Source organism: Notolabrus celidotus, chromosome 2 (assembly GCF_009762535.1).
Source record: "Notolabrus celidotus isolate fNotCel1 chromosome 2, fNotCel1.pri, whole genome shotgun sequence".
In the NCBI taxonomy this organism is placed as follows: Eukaryota; Metazoa; Chordata; class Actinopteri; order Labriformes; family Labridae; genus Notolabrus; species Notolabrus celidotus.
Genome location: NC_048273.1, coordinates 14317395 through 14335767, shown reverse-complemented (window position 1 = coordinate 14335767; position 18373 = coordinate 14317395). Strand labels below are relative to the sequence as shown.

The 18373-nt window shown below is 40.8% G+C and overlaps 1 protein-coding gene across 6 annotated transcripts in view; it reads left to right on the top strand.

Annotated features, from left to right (window-relative positions):
* atp8b3 (ATPase phospholipid transporting 8B3) overlaps positions 1-17748 on the top strand; it is a 43402-nt gene extending 25654 nt beyond the window's left edge. For 3 of the 6 annotated variants that reach the window (XM_034675727.1, XM_034675746.1, XM_034675736.1), the window contains 30 exons: positions 1720-1844; positions 1916-1998; positions 2274-2313; positions 2594-2657; positions 2896-2987; positions 3136-3249; positions 4792-4890; positions 5565-5626; positions 6026-6098; positions 6345-6415; positions 7414-7505; positions 7647-7805; positions 8782-8870; positions 8959-9152; positions 9233-9441; positions 9693-9724; positions 9834-9990; positions 10330-10518; positions 10629-10741; positions 12522-12689; positions 12950-13061; positions 13183-13258; positions 13343-13466; positions 14250-14436; positions 14552-14775; positions 14890-14973; positions 15391-15615; positions 16106-16244; positions 16498-16628; positions 17167-17748. In XM_034675727.1, coding sequence (XP_034531618.1) covers positions 2633-2657; positions 2896-2987; positions 3136-3249; positions 4792-4890; positions 5565-5626; positions 6026-6098; positions 6345-6415; positions 7414-7505; positions 7647-7805; positions 8782-8870; positions 8959-9152; positions 9233-9441; positions 9693-9724; positions 9834-9990; positions 10330-10518; positions 10629-10741; positions 12522-12689; positions 12950-13061; positions 13183-13258; positions 13343-13466; positions 14250-14436; positions 14552-14775; positions 14890-14973; positions 15391-15615; positions 16106-16244; positions 16498-16628; positions 17167-17397 — 3471 coding nt within the window. In that variant the 5' untranslated portion in view covers positions 1720-1844; positions 1916-1998; positions 2274-2313; positions 2594-2632 and the 3' untranslated portion in view covers positions 17398-17748. Of the gene's footprint in view, positions 1-1719; positions 1845-1912; positions 1999-2273; positions 2314-2508; positions 2658-2895; positions 2988-3135; positions 3250-4791; positions 4891-5564; positions 5627-6025; positions 6099-6344; positions 6416-7413; positions 7506-7646; positions 7806-8781; positions 8871-8958; positions 9153-9232; positions 9442-9692; positions 9725-9833; positions 9991-10329; positions 10519-10628; positions 10742-12521; positions 12690-12949; positions 13062-13182; positions 13259-13342; positions 13467-14249; positions 14437-14551; positions 14776-14889; positions 14974-15390; positions 15616-16105; positions 16245-16497; positions 16629-17166 lie in introns of those variants that run through there. The other 3 variants (XM_034675754.1, XM_034675760.1, XM_034675769.1) reach the window with 3 other exon arrangements.
* Positions 17749-18373: the final 625 nt, after the last annotated feature.

Sequence of the window (18373 nt, the reverse complement as noted above, 5' to 3'; positions counted from 1 at the left end):
CTTACACTAACCTCTCTGCTGCACAGCCCAGCTGTAAAAATAGATAGGAAAGATTGCCCCAGATATGCACAGGCACTCACATACACACGCCTGTAAGATGTAAGATACACACACCCTCAGCTGTTGATATGTGGCATTTGTGGGGGTAACCTCACTAACAAAGGAAATAGACAAAGAGCTGTGAAGCCACAAACAGTACATTTAACTGACATGGAGGGAATTTAAATACATTGAGCTGCCTTTTTTTTAAAACCTATTGTTGGCTAATATACCTTTTTTGACCTTCATCTGATGTTTAGACTGCAGTGAGTAATTACCTCCACCAGGTGGCATTAGATTCATGAAGATTGCAAGGTGGACAACCAAAGCCACAATAATGAATGGCTTCACTTTTTGTTTTTTAAACAAATGAGCCTTTAGAATTGCATACTTTATGATAATAGAAGAGAGAAAAGTTCACAATGTGCTTTCCATAGAACAACAGTGCTCTGATGTCATCAGGTACTGGTCCGCTTTCAGTCCCTAGAGTCAGAACGAAACATGGTGAAGCAGCGTTCAGTCATTATGCACCACATATCTGGAACACACACCCTGAAAGCTGCAGGTCCGCTCCAACTCTCACCTCTTTTAAATCAAAGACTAAGACCTTTTTATTTGCCACTGCCTTAACTTATTTTAACTCGCTTTAAATGCAAATCTTAATTTTATTTAAACAGATTTCTAATTTTCCTTTTCTTTTCTGTTTCATTTTATTTGTCATTTTAATTGTGCTCTTTTATGCTCTGAACGTTACCAATGCTTTTAATGTTTTAATGTAAAGCACGTTAAGTTGCCCTTGTGTATGAAATTGCGCTATACAAATAGAGTTGCCTTGCCTTGCCTTGCCTTGCCTTGCCTTGCCTGGCCTGGCCTGGCCTGGCCTGGCCTGGCCTGGCCTGGCCTGGCCTTGCCTTGCCTTGCCTTGCCTTGCCTTGCCTTGCCTTGCCTTGCCTTGCCTTGCCTTGCCTTGCCTTGCCTTGCCTTGCCTTGCCTTGCCTTGCCTTGCCTTGCCTTGCCTTGCCTTGCCTTGCCTTGCCTTGCCTTGCCTTGCCTTGCCTTGCCTTGCCTTGCCTTGCCTTGCCTTGCCTTGCCTTGCCTTGCCTAATACATCTGTGAATACAAACAAAGTCCTGTCATCCACTGAATATTTGCTTGTGATTTTTTAAGGCAGGCTGTACATTTTTTTTAGATGTGGAACATTTGCCTGTTCAAGGAGTGCAACTTTCTAATGTAAATGTAAAACATTATCATATTTCATTTCTAATCACAGCTACACAGTTATAACTATGTTGTTATAAAAAAGATTACTATGATGATGATTTAAAAAATTGATAGAAATAATGAGTAGGGAAAAAAAAGATACAGAGATTGTGTGAGAGGAAAAGCGACATTAAACCGGGGCTAGTGTTTGGTTTGGCCATTCATTGCTGCCCTCAATGCAAAGTTTTTAGTCCTGTTATCTGATAGCCTCCATGTTGCACGGCCTAAGCCCAATTCAAACAAGAGTGACAAAGCCCTTTTGTAACGCTGGTTATTAAGACTGGTTAAAAATCTCAACCCTGAGTGAACGTTTTGAAAAATGTTTGCATTTCCAGAGCTTAACAGCTGCATGAATTAAGTTAGAGAAAACAGGGACTTAATATACTCTACAAGCCTTGTTGCCCTTCCTCCTCTCCGCAGGGAAGCCATGTGGGGAGTTCAATATGCGATACATGAGCCCTCACCTGGGAGGAAGCTGGGCGGGGCCTAGTACAGGTCTCACCAGGAAAAGAAGAAAGGGAGAGAGGCAGAGATGGATGAAACAGGTGTGTGCTATGAAAAGCAGCAAATAATGGTTATGAAAACAACCATGTTTATCTGCATGTGTGGTCAGTAGGGGTTTCTGATTGATGGCTCAGCTATGTTGCCTGGCTGCAGGTGCTCTACGATGCCTGAGGACAGTACTGGAAAAAAATGCAAGTACGTGCAATACTTTCTTTTGGAATGGGTTAATTACACATGCTGCTTATTTCTAATTTCAACCGAAAAAGCTACGGTTAACTGAATAGCCAGCAGGATTCATTGAAGTGAGAGCAGACCATGTTATTGTCCTCTCATATGTGGTCTTGGTACCAGTCATTTTGAAGCAGGTAAACTAATGTTTGGCATGTCATTAGTTACACTTCTGTAAGTTAATCTGCACATTATTCCTTGTCAGTTTGATGCAAATGTTTTGAGTTCTGCTCTCTCACCAGGATTGATCATGCAGCTTCAAACAGAGCTTCAGCCAGAAGAGTTGGTGTATTTCTCCGTGCTTCATCACAGGAAACAAGCCTAGCGTAGCTTTCACTTAATCATATCAACAGTTTATTGTGGTGCTGTGATAAACACAGGATATTTGGCATTGCTAAAATTAGCAGAGCAGTTTGTATAGATCAGCAGCAGTGATTTATAACTCTGTATCTGTTGTGCTATGGTTAAGGTGAGCATGGTGACACAGTTAATGAGTTACAAGATGTGTATGAGAGGTGTACATGAGGATACCTCAGCTCATTTTGTTGTCTCTCTCCTACAGCATAACCAGAGTTTTTGACGTCTGAGTCCCATCGGCATCATGGCCAAGGAAGGTGTTGAGTCTGGTATGTCTCTTTATCTCTGTCCTGTATTTTCCTCCATCCTCTTCAAATGCTGCTTGCCTCCTCTTTCTCCCTATTTTACTCCATAATTCTCAACTGAAACTTCAAGTGTAATATTTGAAACATTATGTGTTGCATTGTGCACCGTTTGTGACATGGTTAATATTACTAGACTCTCACAAGTTCTTCTTCATTCTGCTGATGTAAACGATACAACAAAGAGCTAAAGTGTGTCCCACAGGTCTCACATGGGAGGTGAGGGCAAACAGTCACCATCACCACAAACAAAAGCAGAAGAAATCTTTCCTGTGCTTCCGCTGGGGGCGATACGCAGTGAGTTAGTCGCACGTATACTTCCTCCCTTCCACACGGAGACCTAACACCTGTTGGCATGCTGATGCAAAGAGGGACATGCGAATGTGTTGATATGTATGTATGTCTCCCCTGTGTTTCTCTCTCTTTCTTTTGTGTCGGTTGCCAGGACAATGTGCTGCGCAACCACAAGTACTCCCCCCTGACTTTTCTTCCCATGACGCTGTTTGAGCAGTTCCAGCGAGTCGCTAATCTCTACTTCCTCCTCATGTTGGTGATGCAGGTCAGATTAAGGCTCTGATGTTTTCTCACATTCTGATATTTGCAAGTCTTATTTCTTTTTCTTTTATTGGCTCAACTTTAAATGAAATACTGTGTTTTAAAAATAGAGACAAATGTAATCATACTCAGGATTGAGGGGACAAAGGATGAATGTCCTTAAATATGCTGACAATCAAAGCTTGTCTGATATTTTTATATGCTGTTTTATTTGACCTACTGATAATTTTTTTTTATGAGATCCTTTTAAACTCAGGGTATGCCAAAAGTAGTATGCCACATACTCAATAAAGATAATGGCTATAAAATGCAGGAATTGCAGCCAGGATAGGGAAACACTTTCTTTTTAAAAGGCACTTTTGCTGTAAATACTCAACTGCAAAATAATGCATTATCTTATAGGCTATGTTCACACTGCAGGCAAAAGTGGCCCAAATCAGATTTTTTGGGGTCAAGTGACCAGATCAGATTTTTTAGAGGCAGAGTGAACACTCAAATCTGGCCCAAATCAGTTTTTCTTCAAATCAGATTTAGACCACTTCAATATGTGGTCCTGAATCAGATACAGATCTGATTTTTTTTTCAATGCGACCTCAGTGTGAACGGCCAAGGCAGATTTGATGCGCATTTGATACTTTCACGTCACTTTATAGAGACACACGTCACAATTCTGTGCGGCGGTAGCCTTGCAAAAATGGAGGATAGCAATGTTGGTAGTGATGTGCGGATCGATACTGAAATATCGATACTTCCGATACCAGATCTTTATGCTCTAAAATCGATTCTCATATCAAAATATCGATACTTTTGATACTTCAATCATTTGAGGCAATGTATATCATTAACAGGAACACAGTGGAAGGTAACTAAACCATTTAGATCTTGTCTAAATGAACTGTGGTTGCTGGGAACTACTAGTTCTAGTTCTTAATAATTAAACAATAATTTATTGTAATGGTTTTATTGTTTTACTTATTTTTTTGTGTGTGTGTGTTTAAAACACAATTTCACATATTTTGTATGATTGTGTCCTCTGTTTGGTTTTTCTGTTGTTGTATTATTGTAAATGAGGCCGCTACCTCAATATACTTAGAAGTTTAAAATAAATAAATAAATAACTCAGAAACACACTACTTTTTTTAGATTCACCAAACACATTAGTTGGGTGTATTTGCACAAAGTATCGGTATCAGATCGTTATCGCTGATACCAGCCTGAATTTTACTCAGTATCGGATCGGAAAGGAAATCGGTGGTATCGAACATCACTCAACGTTGGAGCAAGTCAATGGTGGGACAGCAAGGTCTTGGTAGTTTTGAATAAACTCTGTCTCTGTGAAACTATTAACGTTGCAGACCCACCACTCCTGACTCCGTGTCCGCATCCACATAGACCTTTCAATCGTATTTGCGGCCACAGCTATGCAAAAAGCCGAAACAAGCCATTTGGCTGGAAGTTACTTCTTGTTTTGTAAGTGCTTTGTGTGTCCATATGGTTCCAACAATACGTGCCACTGTGTCTCCTTCTGTGTATGTGTTGTTTCCAGTGCGTCCCTGCCATCTCGTCCATCCCCTGGTACATCACCATCATCCCACTGATCACTGTAATCTCTGTGAGAGGCCTGAAAGACCTTGCCAACGACATGGTGAGACCACCACTCACTATGCAGTCTCTCTCTCTCTCTCTCTCTCTCTCTCTCTCTCTCTCTCTCTCTCTCTCTCTCTCTCTCTCTCTCTCTCTCTCTCTCTCTCAGGGAGGGGGATCATCCCTCATCAATGAATACACGCGCTCAGACACAAATGCATAATCTTAAACATGAAGCTACGATCGGCTCAGGATGCATTTATGCACCTGGCACTTAAGCATCTCCGCTATCTCTTCTCTCCTTCATTGTCCTCATTGACTCCTTGTCCTCTCCTCACTGACAGAACCAGTCATCCCAGTAGCATTAATTTTCTCCCCTATCATTAAAGCTTTTCCTTTTAAATGCAGGCGTGATGTTTTGCATGGAGAATTCTCTGGTTAAGTGCATCACTGAGTTACGGTCGTTAACAGCTCTGGGTGAAACGCTTGCTTGACCCCTCTCTATTGACTAATCATTTAGTGGAGGGCGTAAATCTCCCAGCTGGTGTCACTGTAGAGCCCCGTAATGGTGTTTCTGCTTTCTCCTCTTCCCAGTTCAACTTTTCATGGCCGGCCTCACTCCCTCTCACACACTGCTTGTCCATCACTCTTTTCCCACATTCTTAACCCTCTTCTTAATCTATCTCTGTCTCTATCCTTTTTCCTGTGTGCCTCTCCTTTCCATCTTGGATTCAGGCAAGAAGACGCAGTGACTCAGAGGTTAACTCCCGACCCTGTGACCTACTCATCTCCCAGAGGTGAGGACAGAGACAGTGGGAGATGCTCCCGAGACTCAGCACAGTTCCAGGTTGAAACAGTTCTCTAATGAAGCTCTAATGAAGTGTGAATGAGTGAATCTCTGGATGGTCCCTTTTGTGTATTAGAGCCGCGCAAAAACACCCACACACAGAGCGTTTTCAACAGCAAGAACTATGACCGACCCCATGATGACATTTTTTTTCATGTAGTTCCAGTGTGGTTAATCTGTGTAGTGAAAGGGGAACTCTTTTAGAAAATCATTTGAATTTGGTTGGAAAACGTCATTTCTGAACGACAACTTTGCATAAGAGATTTGCAACCAGGTTGCATGAAGTTTGTGCAAATGAAAGCAAGTGGTTACGTTTTTTTTCATATCCTCACACCTTCTCTGTCGTCAGGTTCAGCACAGCACAGTGGAAGGATGTGTGTGTTGGAGACATACTGCGGATCCAGAAAGATCAAGTCATCCCTGTGAGTTCTTTGACTTAAAAACACACATTGACAGCAATACAGAAAAGAGCATGTCTATTAATCCATGTAGTTCAAGTAGAACAAAACTGAATTTAATACTAAAAAGTATCATCATGAAATGGAAAATTTCAGCACAGCAGTATGTCGCAGCTCAAGTTTTATATGTTTGTATAAGACCTCTGTTTGTATATTTGACGGTCACTTTGCACTCTTTTATTTTTCTGTTTGTTCCTCCTTCTTTTCCAGGCTGACCTTCTCCTCCTGTGTAGTTCGGAGCCTCACAGTCTGTGTTATGTGGAGACAGCAGATATCGATGGGTAAGAAACACAGTCAGTCTCTTCTGTTTAAATGGATAGTTCCCTTTTTTTTAAAATGAGGTACTTGTCAATAGAAGGTGTATAACCCACAGGGAATGGTGGTCTGCTCTGCCCCTTTCTTGAGAATGCAGCCAGAGAACCCACACAGCAGCGAGGGTATCAACCTGTATAGGAGGGGCCCGGTCTTCCACTTGATTTAGCTTATGTCTAGAAACTCCAACATAAACATTAATGCATAAATCTACACTTTGCCGTCAGAGAGCCCATTTGTTTTTTTTACTATTCTCGACATGACACATACGTTTCCTCTGCCTGCAGGGCACTGATCAGCTGATACACTAACTATTCACAGGTACTAATACAACCTATACAACCTATACAACCCACGATAAAAATGTTTTTAAAAACTAGCCCGTGTTGGTACCACTTGGTCTTTTTTTCAATATATATTGAAATAAATGAAAACAATTAGGAAAATCAAGAGGTACAGCATAGTAAATATAAATATAATCTACAAATATGTTCTCGTAAAACAAACCATGGAAACAACTTTAGTTTACAAGACAATTTTAAAGTGTTTTTAAAGGTTCTATTTAGTTTCTGTGACATTGGCCTGCACATCTGATGCTTTGAAGGCTCCTAAAGCATGAAAGGTGAAGATTTATTCACTTTCAGATACAGTGCAGCTGTGAGAAAGGGGTCAGTATAATCTCAGGAGCAGTATCGCTTAACAAATGGGATAGGGAACAGTGTGCAGTTTATATGTCTTTCTTGTTGTTGTTACTAGTTTAAAATCAATATGAACTGATTAGTAATAGATGTGAAAATGCAATGTGATAATACTTTTACATGAGTTTGTATTTTAAGGTAAAAAACAAAAGGTCCCCCGTAATTGCAAAACTATGTGTGTGCACACAAATTGCACACATCCTTGTCTTCTCCATAAAAGGATCAACTGCTCAGTGTTTATACGACTCTTGTGGTCTTTCTTTATACAGAGAAACTAACCTCAAGTACCGACAGGCGCTCGGTTCTACACACAACGAGCTGACCTCTCGCCCCTCAGAGGAGATGCTTGCTGCCTTTGATGGTGAATACATTTTTATTCTGCCAAGAATACAAATTTCAATATGTTCATTCAAAAGTAACAAAATGAGAAACAAGTACCCCTGCTTACTGAATGAAACACTTGTTCAAAGTAATAGCAAATAAGAAATCTTTCCTTTTCTAGGTGTCGTGCTTTGTGAGGAGCCCAACAATCGCCTGTATACCTTCAGAGGCCAGCTGCGCTGGCGAGAAGAGTGTCTTCTACTGGACAACGAGCACATCCTCCTGAGGGGAACAGTCCTACGCAATACAGAGTTTGCCTACGGCGTGACTGTATACACAGGTACATTTATTCAGTTCAGGGAAGGAGATATAGATATGTATTTCTTTGGAATTACATTAGCAACAGGTATGATGATGTGTCTTTTGTGCACAAAATTGGTACCAGCCATCATAAATTAAAGTTTAGGTAAAATAAAAGGACAATGAGGAATATATGGACTATAGGGTTAACAGAACAAAGAGAGGCCAACATTAACAGCAACAAAGATAAAACTACTGCAACCACTTATCCTCATTTCACCTTCTACTGAGGCCTGCAGTTGTTTCAATGACAAATTTTATTATGTGGAATTCATTATACTGCTAATTATGAACAGTACTTATCTCTTAAATATGTGTCTGTTAACACCAGGCAGATTAAAGCCTCCTCCTGTCTTTTAAGTGATCATTGATCGAATATTACTGTACCAGGCAGAGGTGTCACAGATTTCACTGCGCTGACCCTTTCAGTTCTGGTAAAACCAATCAATACTTCAAATTCACCCACAGATGGGTTTTTATCACCATTCATCAGAGGTGTCTGTTGGTATGACCCCAGTTCAGAATGATACAGACTCAAATTCACAGCCTATTTTGAATTATGTGTGATCAATTTTGGCATGCTGTTTTTGTAGAAAGATGAAGTTGTTACTCTCCTTGGACAGTGTGAGGATGTAGACACATCCTCAGTATTTGTCATTTTTACACATGAAGCTATCAGCAGTCTATGAGAGACTAAGACACCATCACTTGAAAACATAATGTGATACTTTATTGATCCCTGCAAGGGAAGTACTCTCTTCCCTCTGACCTCTTGGCAGCGGGGTCAGACACCCCCGGAACTAGTGGGAATTCAGCATCTTGCTCAAGGGCACATCAGGAGATACTTACTGACACAAGGGCTTGAACTTTCACTGTATGACCGCACCATGGTTTCCCAACTTGCCTGGCCATGCTGCTGGAATGAAAGCACGTAACACTTGTCTGTATTGTACCAGGCACAGACACCAAGATCCTGAGGAACTGCGGGAAACTAAGAGTGAAGACGACTCGGATGGAAAAAGTTTTCAACAAAGTTGTGTTAGGGGTGAGTGGGTAAAGGGCAGGGATGACAAGAATGAGGCGACTTGTGCAGCATATACAGACTTCTATGTTTCTGTGTTCTGGTCCTCTAGATAGTTCTGTCCATCCTGCTGACAGCTCTGCTCCTTGCTATTGGCAATGGCGTGTTTAGCAGCCGTGTCATGAGCCAGACTGAAATTTTGTCTGCTCTGGTGGTAAATGGAAATCCTGTCTACACAGCGTTCCTCATCTTCTGGAGCTACATCATTCTGCTCAGTCCGGCCATGCCCATAGCTCTCTACATCACGTCAGTATATGTACAATACTGCGAATGGAAGTACACCTTTGTTAAGTATTTATACCATCTAACTGTTATTGTGTCCACAGGTTTGAGGTGATCCACACAGTCCACAGTAAGTTCATTGGCTGGGATAGGGAAATGTATTGGCAGCAGGCGGACAGACCAGCCCAGGCAAGAAATACCTCCCTGAATGAAGAGCTCGGCCAAGTGGGATACCTACTGAGTGACAAAACTGGGACACTAACCCAGAACCGTCTCCTCTTCAGACAATGCTGCATAGCTGGAGAGATCTATGGTAACAAAGACTGAAACCATGTCACAATTTTCCACCTTGTTGAACCAGTTTGCTCCAAAATGTACTAAGTGTCCCTGGCATATTACAGTTGTTAGAGTCACATCAAAACACACATGAATCATACTGTATGTCTGAGCATTTTACTGGCCAAGCCTAAATGACTGTTTATTCCTTTTTTTTTTGTGTACCTTAAGCACACTTCACAGTTTTTTTCGACGTCATCTGATGAAATATTTTCTCTTCTTTCACAGGTGACTCATCAGTCAGGGCAGAGGATACAAAGGTATCATATAACTAAATCTGGAGCCTTGAGCTGTCCGGTGCACATTGCAAAGTTTTTGTGAACTGTAAAGTGACCTCTGTGCACCATCTTGTTCTCTTTGCATGTCCAGCCCATGGATTTAAGCTGGAATCCTTTCTCCTGCGGTGGTCTGTACATGTCGGCCCCCGACCTGGTGGAGAAGCTCAGAGGACAGCAGTGTGTGCTCAGTAGACAGTGTCTAACAGCACTGTCTTTGTGTCACACTGTCATGGCAGAGTGGACTGAAGGTTGTGTCAGAGTGCTGGCTTTAAGGGTCAATTTGTATTGTGGCTCAGATCAAAGCAGATGTGATCAGTGTGTAAACCAACAGGGTTTTTTGTATTACACTGATCAACCTGAATGAGGTGCTTTAATTAAAGGTCAAATAACCTGTTTGTGTTATTTCAAACATGAGTTTTCTAATTCTGACAACAGATAAATGGGTTATGTTATGTTCAGTATTTATCTCCACCCTGATTCACACTGCTGAATATGATATCACATATAAAGTTACTGACTGACACAGTGTACGTTTTAGGAAGACAACATGTTATCCTCAACCTTTTGTGCCGACTGCATTCTTCCAGAGGCTCCAGTTTACCAGGCTGCATCCCCAGATGAGGAGGCTCTTGTTGGTGCTGCAAGAGAGCTGGGCTGGGTCTTTCTCTGCAGGACAAGGGACTTTATTGTTGTCTCTGAGCTGGGTGTCAGACGGCAGTATGAATTGCTGGCACTGCTGGACTTTACCAGCAAGAGGAGACGCATGTCCGTGCTGGGTGAGCGTAGCCCCACAAAATACTTTTGTCAAGCTCACAATATCTGGTAATCATTTACATTTTCACTTACGACAAGTTCTCCAAAGTGGACTTTCTGATTTTTCTTTCAGTGCGGGAGCCGGAGGGTGGGTTAAAGCTCTACTGTAAAGGGGCGGACATTGTGATCTTGGAGAGATTGCAGAAGGACTGTCCGTATCAGGAAAGATCTGAAAGAGCTTTAGAGGTGAATAGTTGTTCTACTGAACAATCATGTGTTGTTACTGAGCCTACTATTACTCTGACTCCTTGCTGGTATATTTTGGATTCCCACTTTTCCTGCTTTTCATACAATGATATTGTAACAGAAAATGCTGTACAAAAAATAATAAAAAAATAAATTAAGATTTAAAAAAAAAAAGAAGATATATAAAAAAAAGACCCCCTCATACTAATCCCAACCCAGCCCGACCCCAAAACCCACCCACAATCCTAAGGTGAAGAACACAATATATGCAACAATAATAATAAAAACAATGAAAATAAAATAAATAAATACAAATAAAAAATAAGTTTCTGAACGAACTGAGGAAACGCTATCATAGTCTTATTATATCTTAATGAGGAAACACTGGAGGTAAAATAAGAAGTTAAAACTCAACACAATAAATTAAAATCACCAAAATGAAATACATTTCTAAGATAATAAAACACTAAAATAGTAAACTATTGAAAGAAAATAAGATTCTATAATTAAAATGAATAAATAAATGAAATGAAATAAACTACCAAGATAATGAAACACTAATGTATTAAACCATCAAAGGAAAATAAGATACTATACTTATATAGAAAATAAAATAGAATAAAAAGTGACTAAAATTTGAACTAGATAGATAGATAGATAGATAGATAGATAGATAGATAGATAGATAGATAAAACTGTTATTAGAATGAAACTCAGTTGAAAGCGAAACTAAAAATGTAAAAATGTTTATGCTCTGTGCAGCCCTCAGATTTTAAGGTAGGGTGTTCCACAGGAGTGGACAGTAATGATAAAAAGCTTAGCGTGCTAACTTTTGATAATTAACAAAAGAAACACAAACAGATGAGTGTAATGGGAATACTAATACTTAAACCACAGTATTAAAGTACAAGTTTCATGTTGAAGATAGATTAAAACAAAGTTCGGAAAAATAAAAACAGAGCACAACCTCATATTTCGCCAAAAACAGTCGAGGCATTTCCTGCCTCGACCATTTCCTGCCAAATCCAGATGTCACTCCCACAGTGGATTAAAAGTTGAGGGATCCCTTTAGTTCTAAACAGTTTTTGCCACCCATACAGCCATAGCCTCCAAACAAAATTTGTATGGGTTCAACTGCAGTCTTAACTTCTCTAATTATCAAAACTTTTGCACACTGAATCAAGCATCTCAAAGTTCTGTGTATCTGCAACATAAGTCTTCATCAACAATCAGTGGAGTTTGTAAGAATAGATAACCTGCTTGAACCATCCGCCTATTCAAGACTTACACATGACCCGAGTCAGGAAACTAGCAGGAACATCAGTCCTGACCCATCATCAGCCAAGACTCAACTTGTTCAAACTTCACTCCTCTGGTAGCCGCTACAGAAAACTATATTCCCAAACATCCAGACACAATAGTTTATTCCCCGAGGGCCACCGCTCTTATGAACAGTTAACACCAGTTATACAGTGTCAGGGACCCTGTAACACAGAGACATGCACTTGTTTTCATATAGATTTATGTTTTTCAGTTTGGGTTGTACTTTTCAACAGAAGCATATCCCAATACACTGTCAGTATACTTTCTCCTGTAACGACATCGAGAGCAATGAAAAATCAAGGCCAAATCCTTTTATGTTCACTCACGTGTCCCATAAAGCTAACGAGGATAACCTGCCAAATGTGAGGTGTTTATCTTGTATATGTCTGTCAAACTGTAAATGTCAATTAAAACATTTACAGCCTATCAAAAAATGTGTTAACTTTTCTTCTTCCAGTTGTTTGCCCAGGCCTGTCTGAGGACCTTGTGTGTTGCAGTTCGATCTGTCCCTGAGGCATTATGGGAGCAGTGGAGTAAAACCCTGGCTGAGTCTGCTGCCATGACAACATCTGACCGCGACGCATTGCTGGAAAAGCTATACGATCAGATGGAGAGAGAGCTGCAGGTTGGCTCATTTTAAATGGGGTTTAAAGATGTTCACTGTCTTCCATTTGGGATTGCTGATCATCTTCACAGTGTGACCAACAATGTGCAGAGCTGAAATATCCCTGTTTGTCATGGTCCGTTGGTAAATCCTGTGTTATCTCAATGCTCTACAGCAGGAGTCACTTTTATCTTTTCTTTTCATTATGTTCCAGTCCTGTTACTATTCCATAAATTAGATGTTGGGAATATTTTTACAACAAATTTGAACTTGTTTTGTAGCTTCTTGGGGTGACAGCAATCGAGGACCGGCTTCAGGAGGGTGTTCCTGAAACTATAGCTCTGCTACAACAGGCTGGAATTAAAGTATGGGTACTAACTGGAGACAAAAAAGGTATTGCTACACACTCTCTGAACAACTTTTGAATGCTTTGTTGTAGTTTCAGGTCTCACTGTGTTGTCTGTCTTCTCCACTCTCTCTCTTTCTTGCACCCTCCCCCTCACCAACCTCGTAGAGACTGCAGTGAATATTGGATACTCTTGCAAACTCCTGGATCCTGATACCAGATTACTGGAATGGCAAGAGCTGAGGTTAGCAATGATAAAAATACACAAAGATACACACTTGCGTGAGCTCAAGCCATCTCATTGATCCTTGTGTGTTTGTCCCTGCAGACAGATACTTCAGTCCCCAGACCCCGGGGTCAGTTTCTTTAAGACCAGGCAGACAGAGCTGTGGGCTGTAGACACGCAGACGACAGGAGCAAAGAGTGCCGTGGTCCTCACTGGACCTGAGCTGGTAAACATCCAACATACAGGAAATAGGTCACTGATATAGATTTAAAATGCTGAATGGCTGGGATTGTTCAGATTGCTAATGACCCTGTATCATGATACACTGTGTTGTGTATGTTTGGTTTGGGATAGGACAGCAGACATACAAGAATTGAGAACTTTGCACACATTGTGATCGGGTTTGTGCAAAGTACCTTTTGGAACAAACAAGTAATTGATTTTGTGGCCAGTTGATTTAAGGAACCACATTTGCAGCCATTTCTTGTCATGTTTGTATTTGATCACTGCTCTTTCAGCTTTTTGTTTTTGGCGTCTACAAAAATGATGTTTCATATCTTTAGCTGTTTAATACTTCTTATTGTCCAGCAACTAGTTGCTTCTTGTATATGTCCAGTGCTGAGCAAGTGGTTTATGGTGGTATTTAGCTTATACACATCTGTCAGATGAATGTGAACCAATAATAAAGAAATCTGAGACACTGAACAAACCAGCAAAACAAAACAAAAATCTGAAACTCCATAAGTTAAAGGGGGCTGCAGACTCTGGAGGCAAACCGTCTTCGGGTTTGTCTCTACAATGGTTCCCTTCACATTACACATCATCTGAATATAAATAAAAATACACAAAGGCCTTAAAAGTACATTCTATCAGGACTCAAATGTCTTAAATCAAGGTCTCCCTTACAGGATTTCAAAGCTGTCAGCATAGCAAAAGCAAAGGGGAAGACTCAGACCATGTTTTTAATGAATACAACCTCGCTGAGCAGTTTGATGGTGTTGCTCTGCAGGCAGAGTTTGACCAGAGACCAGAATGGGGGGCCACATTCATGAGGCTAGCAGAACAGTGTCAGTCGGTGTTATGTTGTCGTGTAACACCTGGACAGAAGGCTGATATTGTCACGTTGGTCAGGAAACACACCAATTCAGTCACCATGTCCATCGGGGATGGAGCCAATGATGTTAACATGATCAAGAGTAAGTTAGAACATTTTTTTTTCCAGCTCTAAATTGTAGAAACATATTGATCTATTCACTCTGTGTTATCTGTTTAGATTCTTACTTTCTTACTGCTCTCTTTCCCCAACAACAGCAGCTCATGTTGGTGTGGGAATAGCAGGAGTGGAGGGAGGCCAGGCCGTGCAGAATGCAGACTTTGCTTTTTCCCAGTTCAGATTCCTTCAAAGGCTGCTGCTGATCCATGGCCGCTGGTCCTACAGGCGCATCTCCCTCTTCTTGCGATACTTCTTGTTCAAGACTTGCGGCTTTGCTCTAGTGCAAGTATGGTTTGGCTGTTTCAATGGCTTCAGTGCTCAGGTTAGACACACATAAAGGAAATATGGTGACACAAACACTGAAAAACACATAATTAATGTGATCTAAATGTGGAGTATACATCTTGTGTTTCTTCTTTTTCCTTTTCTTCTGCAGTCACTGTATGAGACATGGTTCATCGCTTTCTACACTGTCTTCTACACTTCAGCCCCAATTATGTGTGTAGCCTTCTTTGAGCAGGTGGGACTGTTAATGAGATTGATGTTTTATTTAAAGCCACTCTAGGGAACTTTCAGTTTGTGTCGATCTTGGCGCCCCCCTCAGACAGAGCATTATGGCATTATGCCTTATCTTTTGATGATTCCTTGCTAACAGAACAGATACACTTACAGTGTACACTTACAGTGTATCTGTGTAGAAATAGAAAACAAAGGCTCTTTCAGAGTCTTTTTATTATTGCCTGGTCTTACGTGAGGGTAGCGGGGACAGGCATTAAATAAGGGCTGTTTAGAATTCATCGGTCCTCTTCTTGCTCTAGTCTTGTTTGCTTTTGTAGCTCACGTAGAGTCCTTAGTATTAATCCTGTTTTTATTTTCTAACATTAGTCCTCACATAAACATTTAAATCCTAATTGCTTCGTCTTTTCTTGTCTTACAGGACCTGAGTGCAGAAAGCAGCCTAAAATGGCCAGAGCTGTACAAGTCTGGACAGAAACAGGAGCTCTCCAGCCCTCTCATGCTCTTCTTGTCCCTTCTGTACGCCGTGTACGCATCGCTTGTACTCTTCTTTATCCCGTTTGGAGTCTACTCTAACACAGCCTATGACTTCCAGACCATGGCCGTCACTGTCGCCATGGCGGCTATGTTTACTGCAAACATCGAGGTCAGGATCACAATTTTCACACATGCAAGGAACCTAAAAAAAATAGATAATTCCTCCCACTTGAGGCGATTATATTGGGATTAAATCAGATATGAATACCTTTGACAGCACTACTACTGATGAATCCAAATGTGGAAAAACACAATCTCAAGGTGTACTTTCATAGACCAAAGTATTTGCTGATAGCTGTTATTTTTCAACACTTAATACATAACTTAATTTACAGAATCTCAGAAAAAAAGAAGATAAAAAAATACAATGATTTAGAAAAAATGGAAATTATTTTATAATCCAAAGCTGGAGTGGCCTAAAGTGTTTCCCAGTTCTAGCTTAAAGAATATCTAGTATTATCTACACTTATACAAAACCTTAATATTATTTAATTTAATCTTCTCTTTTTATTAATCTTACATCATCTACCTCACAGATAACTACTGTACTTACAGATTAACCTTTCTGTCTCCTCACACTGTCTCTGTTTGTCCCTCAGATAGTGCTGCTGACCAGATACTGGACAAAGTTCAACATAGCAGCGGTGTGTATCTCTGTTGTGTTTTTCTTCATCTGTACCAAGATCACCCACAGCAGCCGCCTCTTTGAGAAATCACCCAGCGACTATTTATTCCTTGGTACGCTTCTACTCATCTCCTCTACTCTCTTTTCTTATCTCTGTCACTTGATTGATGTTGATCCGCACCCTGGCCTTTTTACAACCACCACTGCAAAAACTGCTGGGTTCAGTTTCAGTGGAGACAAATGGTTTCAAGTGATGACAAAAAGTAGAACACAGCAAGCACAGAAAATAGACAGTTTTTTAATTTTATCTTATCCGCTATGATCCTAGTGAACAGGTTGGATTGCTGTGTGTGTGTTTTCCATCAGGTGCGGCTGATAAGGCCTTCACTGATCCTGTTGTATGGCTCACAGCTCTGCTCACTGCCTGGACGGTTGTTCTGCCCTCAATGACTGCACTGGCTCTCAATGTAATCCTTAAAGTCCATGACAAACACAAGGTGAGACAAAAAAAAAAAGAATAGAATAGATCTTTATTGGCATTGTTGTGAAACAAGAAGAAAATAAACTGAGCATTAGTAAAATAAAAAAAAGGAAATGTTTTAAAGTCATTTGGAAACAAAGAGAGGAAAATAATATGAGAGAAAGCAGAAAGTCAAGCCCTTTATATCAAGCTCTGCCTTTCACATATCTCAGGATCATTTTTACTTTTCCATAAAATGTGTCCAAACCTCCTCATCCTCACTCCGGTGTTTTACAGAAAAATTCCACTGGTAGCATAACCTTTTCAGTATTATTCTCAGTGTTGGATCTCTAGTTGGGTGAATCCCCCTGGGTTCTGACATCTAAACATACAAGGTGCTTGAAACTACTTAAAAGCAAACAAACGTTATGTAAGGATTACAAATATTGTGAAATTTACTGTGCTGTTAGAAAGCTGATACTGTGACCATTTTGTGACCACCAAGTTACCCAAGCTTCATTTCAATAAAAACAATATATAAATAGTACACTAACTCTCACCTGGCTGTGCTGCAGGTCCACAGTGTGTCACAGCAGCCAGTGGAGCTGAGGTCAAAGTTGAGGAGAGAAACGTCTCTACGTCGCTCCTCTTACGCCCTCTCTCAGGGGGCGGGGACCGGACGCCTCATCAGCTCGGGGACCTGTATCCGCAGCACCGTGCCAACGGTGGATGAGCAGGTGGCTGCAAATAGAAACCCCACTAACTCACACAGCCAAATTCACCTGATGGACAATATGGTACATTGATGCATCAAATAACTCATGAACACGTTCTGATAGATTTCAGGCTCTGACATGTGAGAATATAGATTGTTACTGCAGCGTAGGATCGATTACAAGATACATTCTATGTCTGTACAGTAAACATGTTCATTGTAGTGTCTGCTCTCATTTTTATACAGCCAAAAAATGACTATGCATAATACATCTTCTTCATTGCTTGTATATAGACAGTTTACCTCTGCAGGCATAGCTGTGATCTTTGTTCTTTCACACTGTTGTGGTAGAAATCAAATTTCCATCTCCTGCGGTCACAGGGGATTTCCTTTGAAGATCAAACCAAACACAATAAACTGACAGCAGCGCTTTGTTTTACAATTGTTTTATTTGTTAATTTATTTCAAAACACGCAATTTTACCCATATTATCCTTTTAAGTTTTTATTTTTCTGTAACAGTTATTACTCAGATTTTTTTCCTTCTCAAAAGTCTCAACTAGAGTGAAACTAAAAGTCCTCCACAGGCTCTCCGGCTTCTGCAGTGGGAGGAGGGAAAAGAGGCTTTCTGACCAGACATTGTGAGTGGGTTTATCCCTCGTTTCTGTGTGGGCAGATGTGTGTATGTATGTTAGTTTACACCAGAGTGTGTGCATGTTTATACGTGTGTGTGTGTGTGTGTGTGTGTGTTTGAGTGTATAAGTGCAATTGGTGGAATGTCCACATGGCCGGTAAATCACAGGACCCGTAGAGCAGCCCAGAGAGCTGAACATTGTCTTCTAGGTTTGGTAGCCAGATTGTCATACCTCTGATTTCATCTTTGGTTTTCAGCAAACACTCTCAAAAGGCAGACTCACCCTCTCCAGCATGTGCCTGTGTCTGTTTGTGTGTCTGTCTGTCTGTCCGAGTGCAATATAAGCCACCATCTCCAGACGACTTTGTAAACTTAAGTTAGTACAATGAAGGTGTCTTTGCATTGATTGTGGCCCTTCCTTGGCGCTGGGGGAC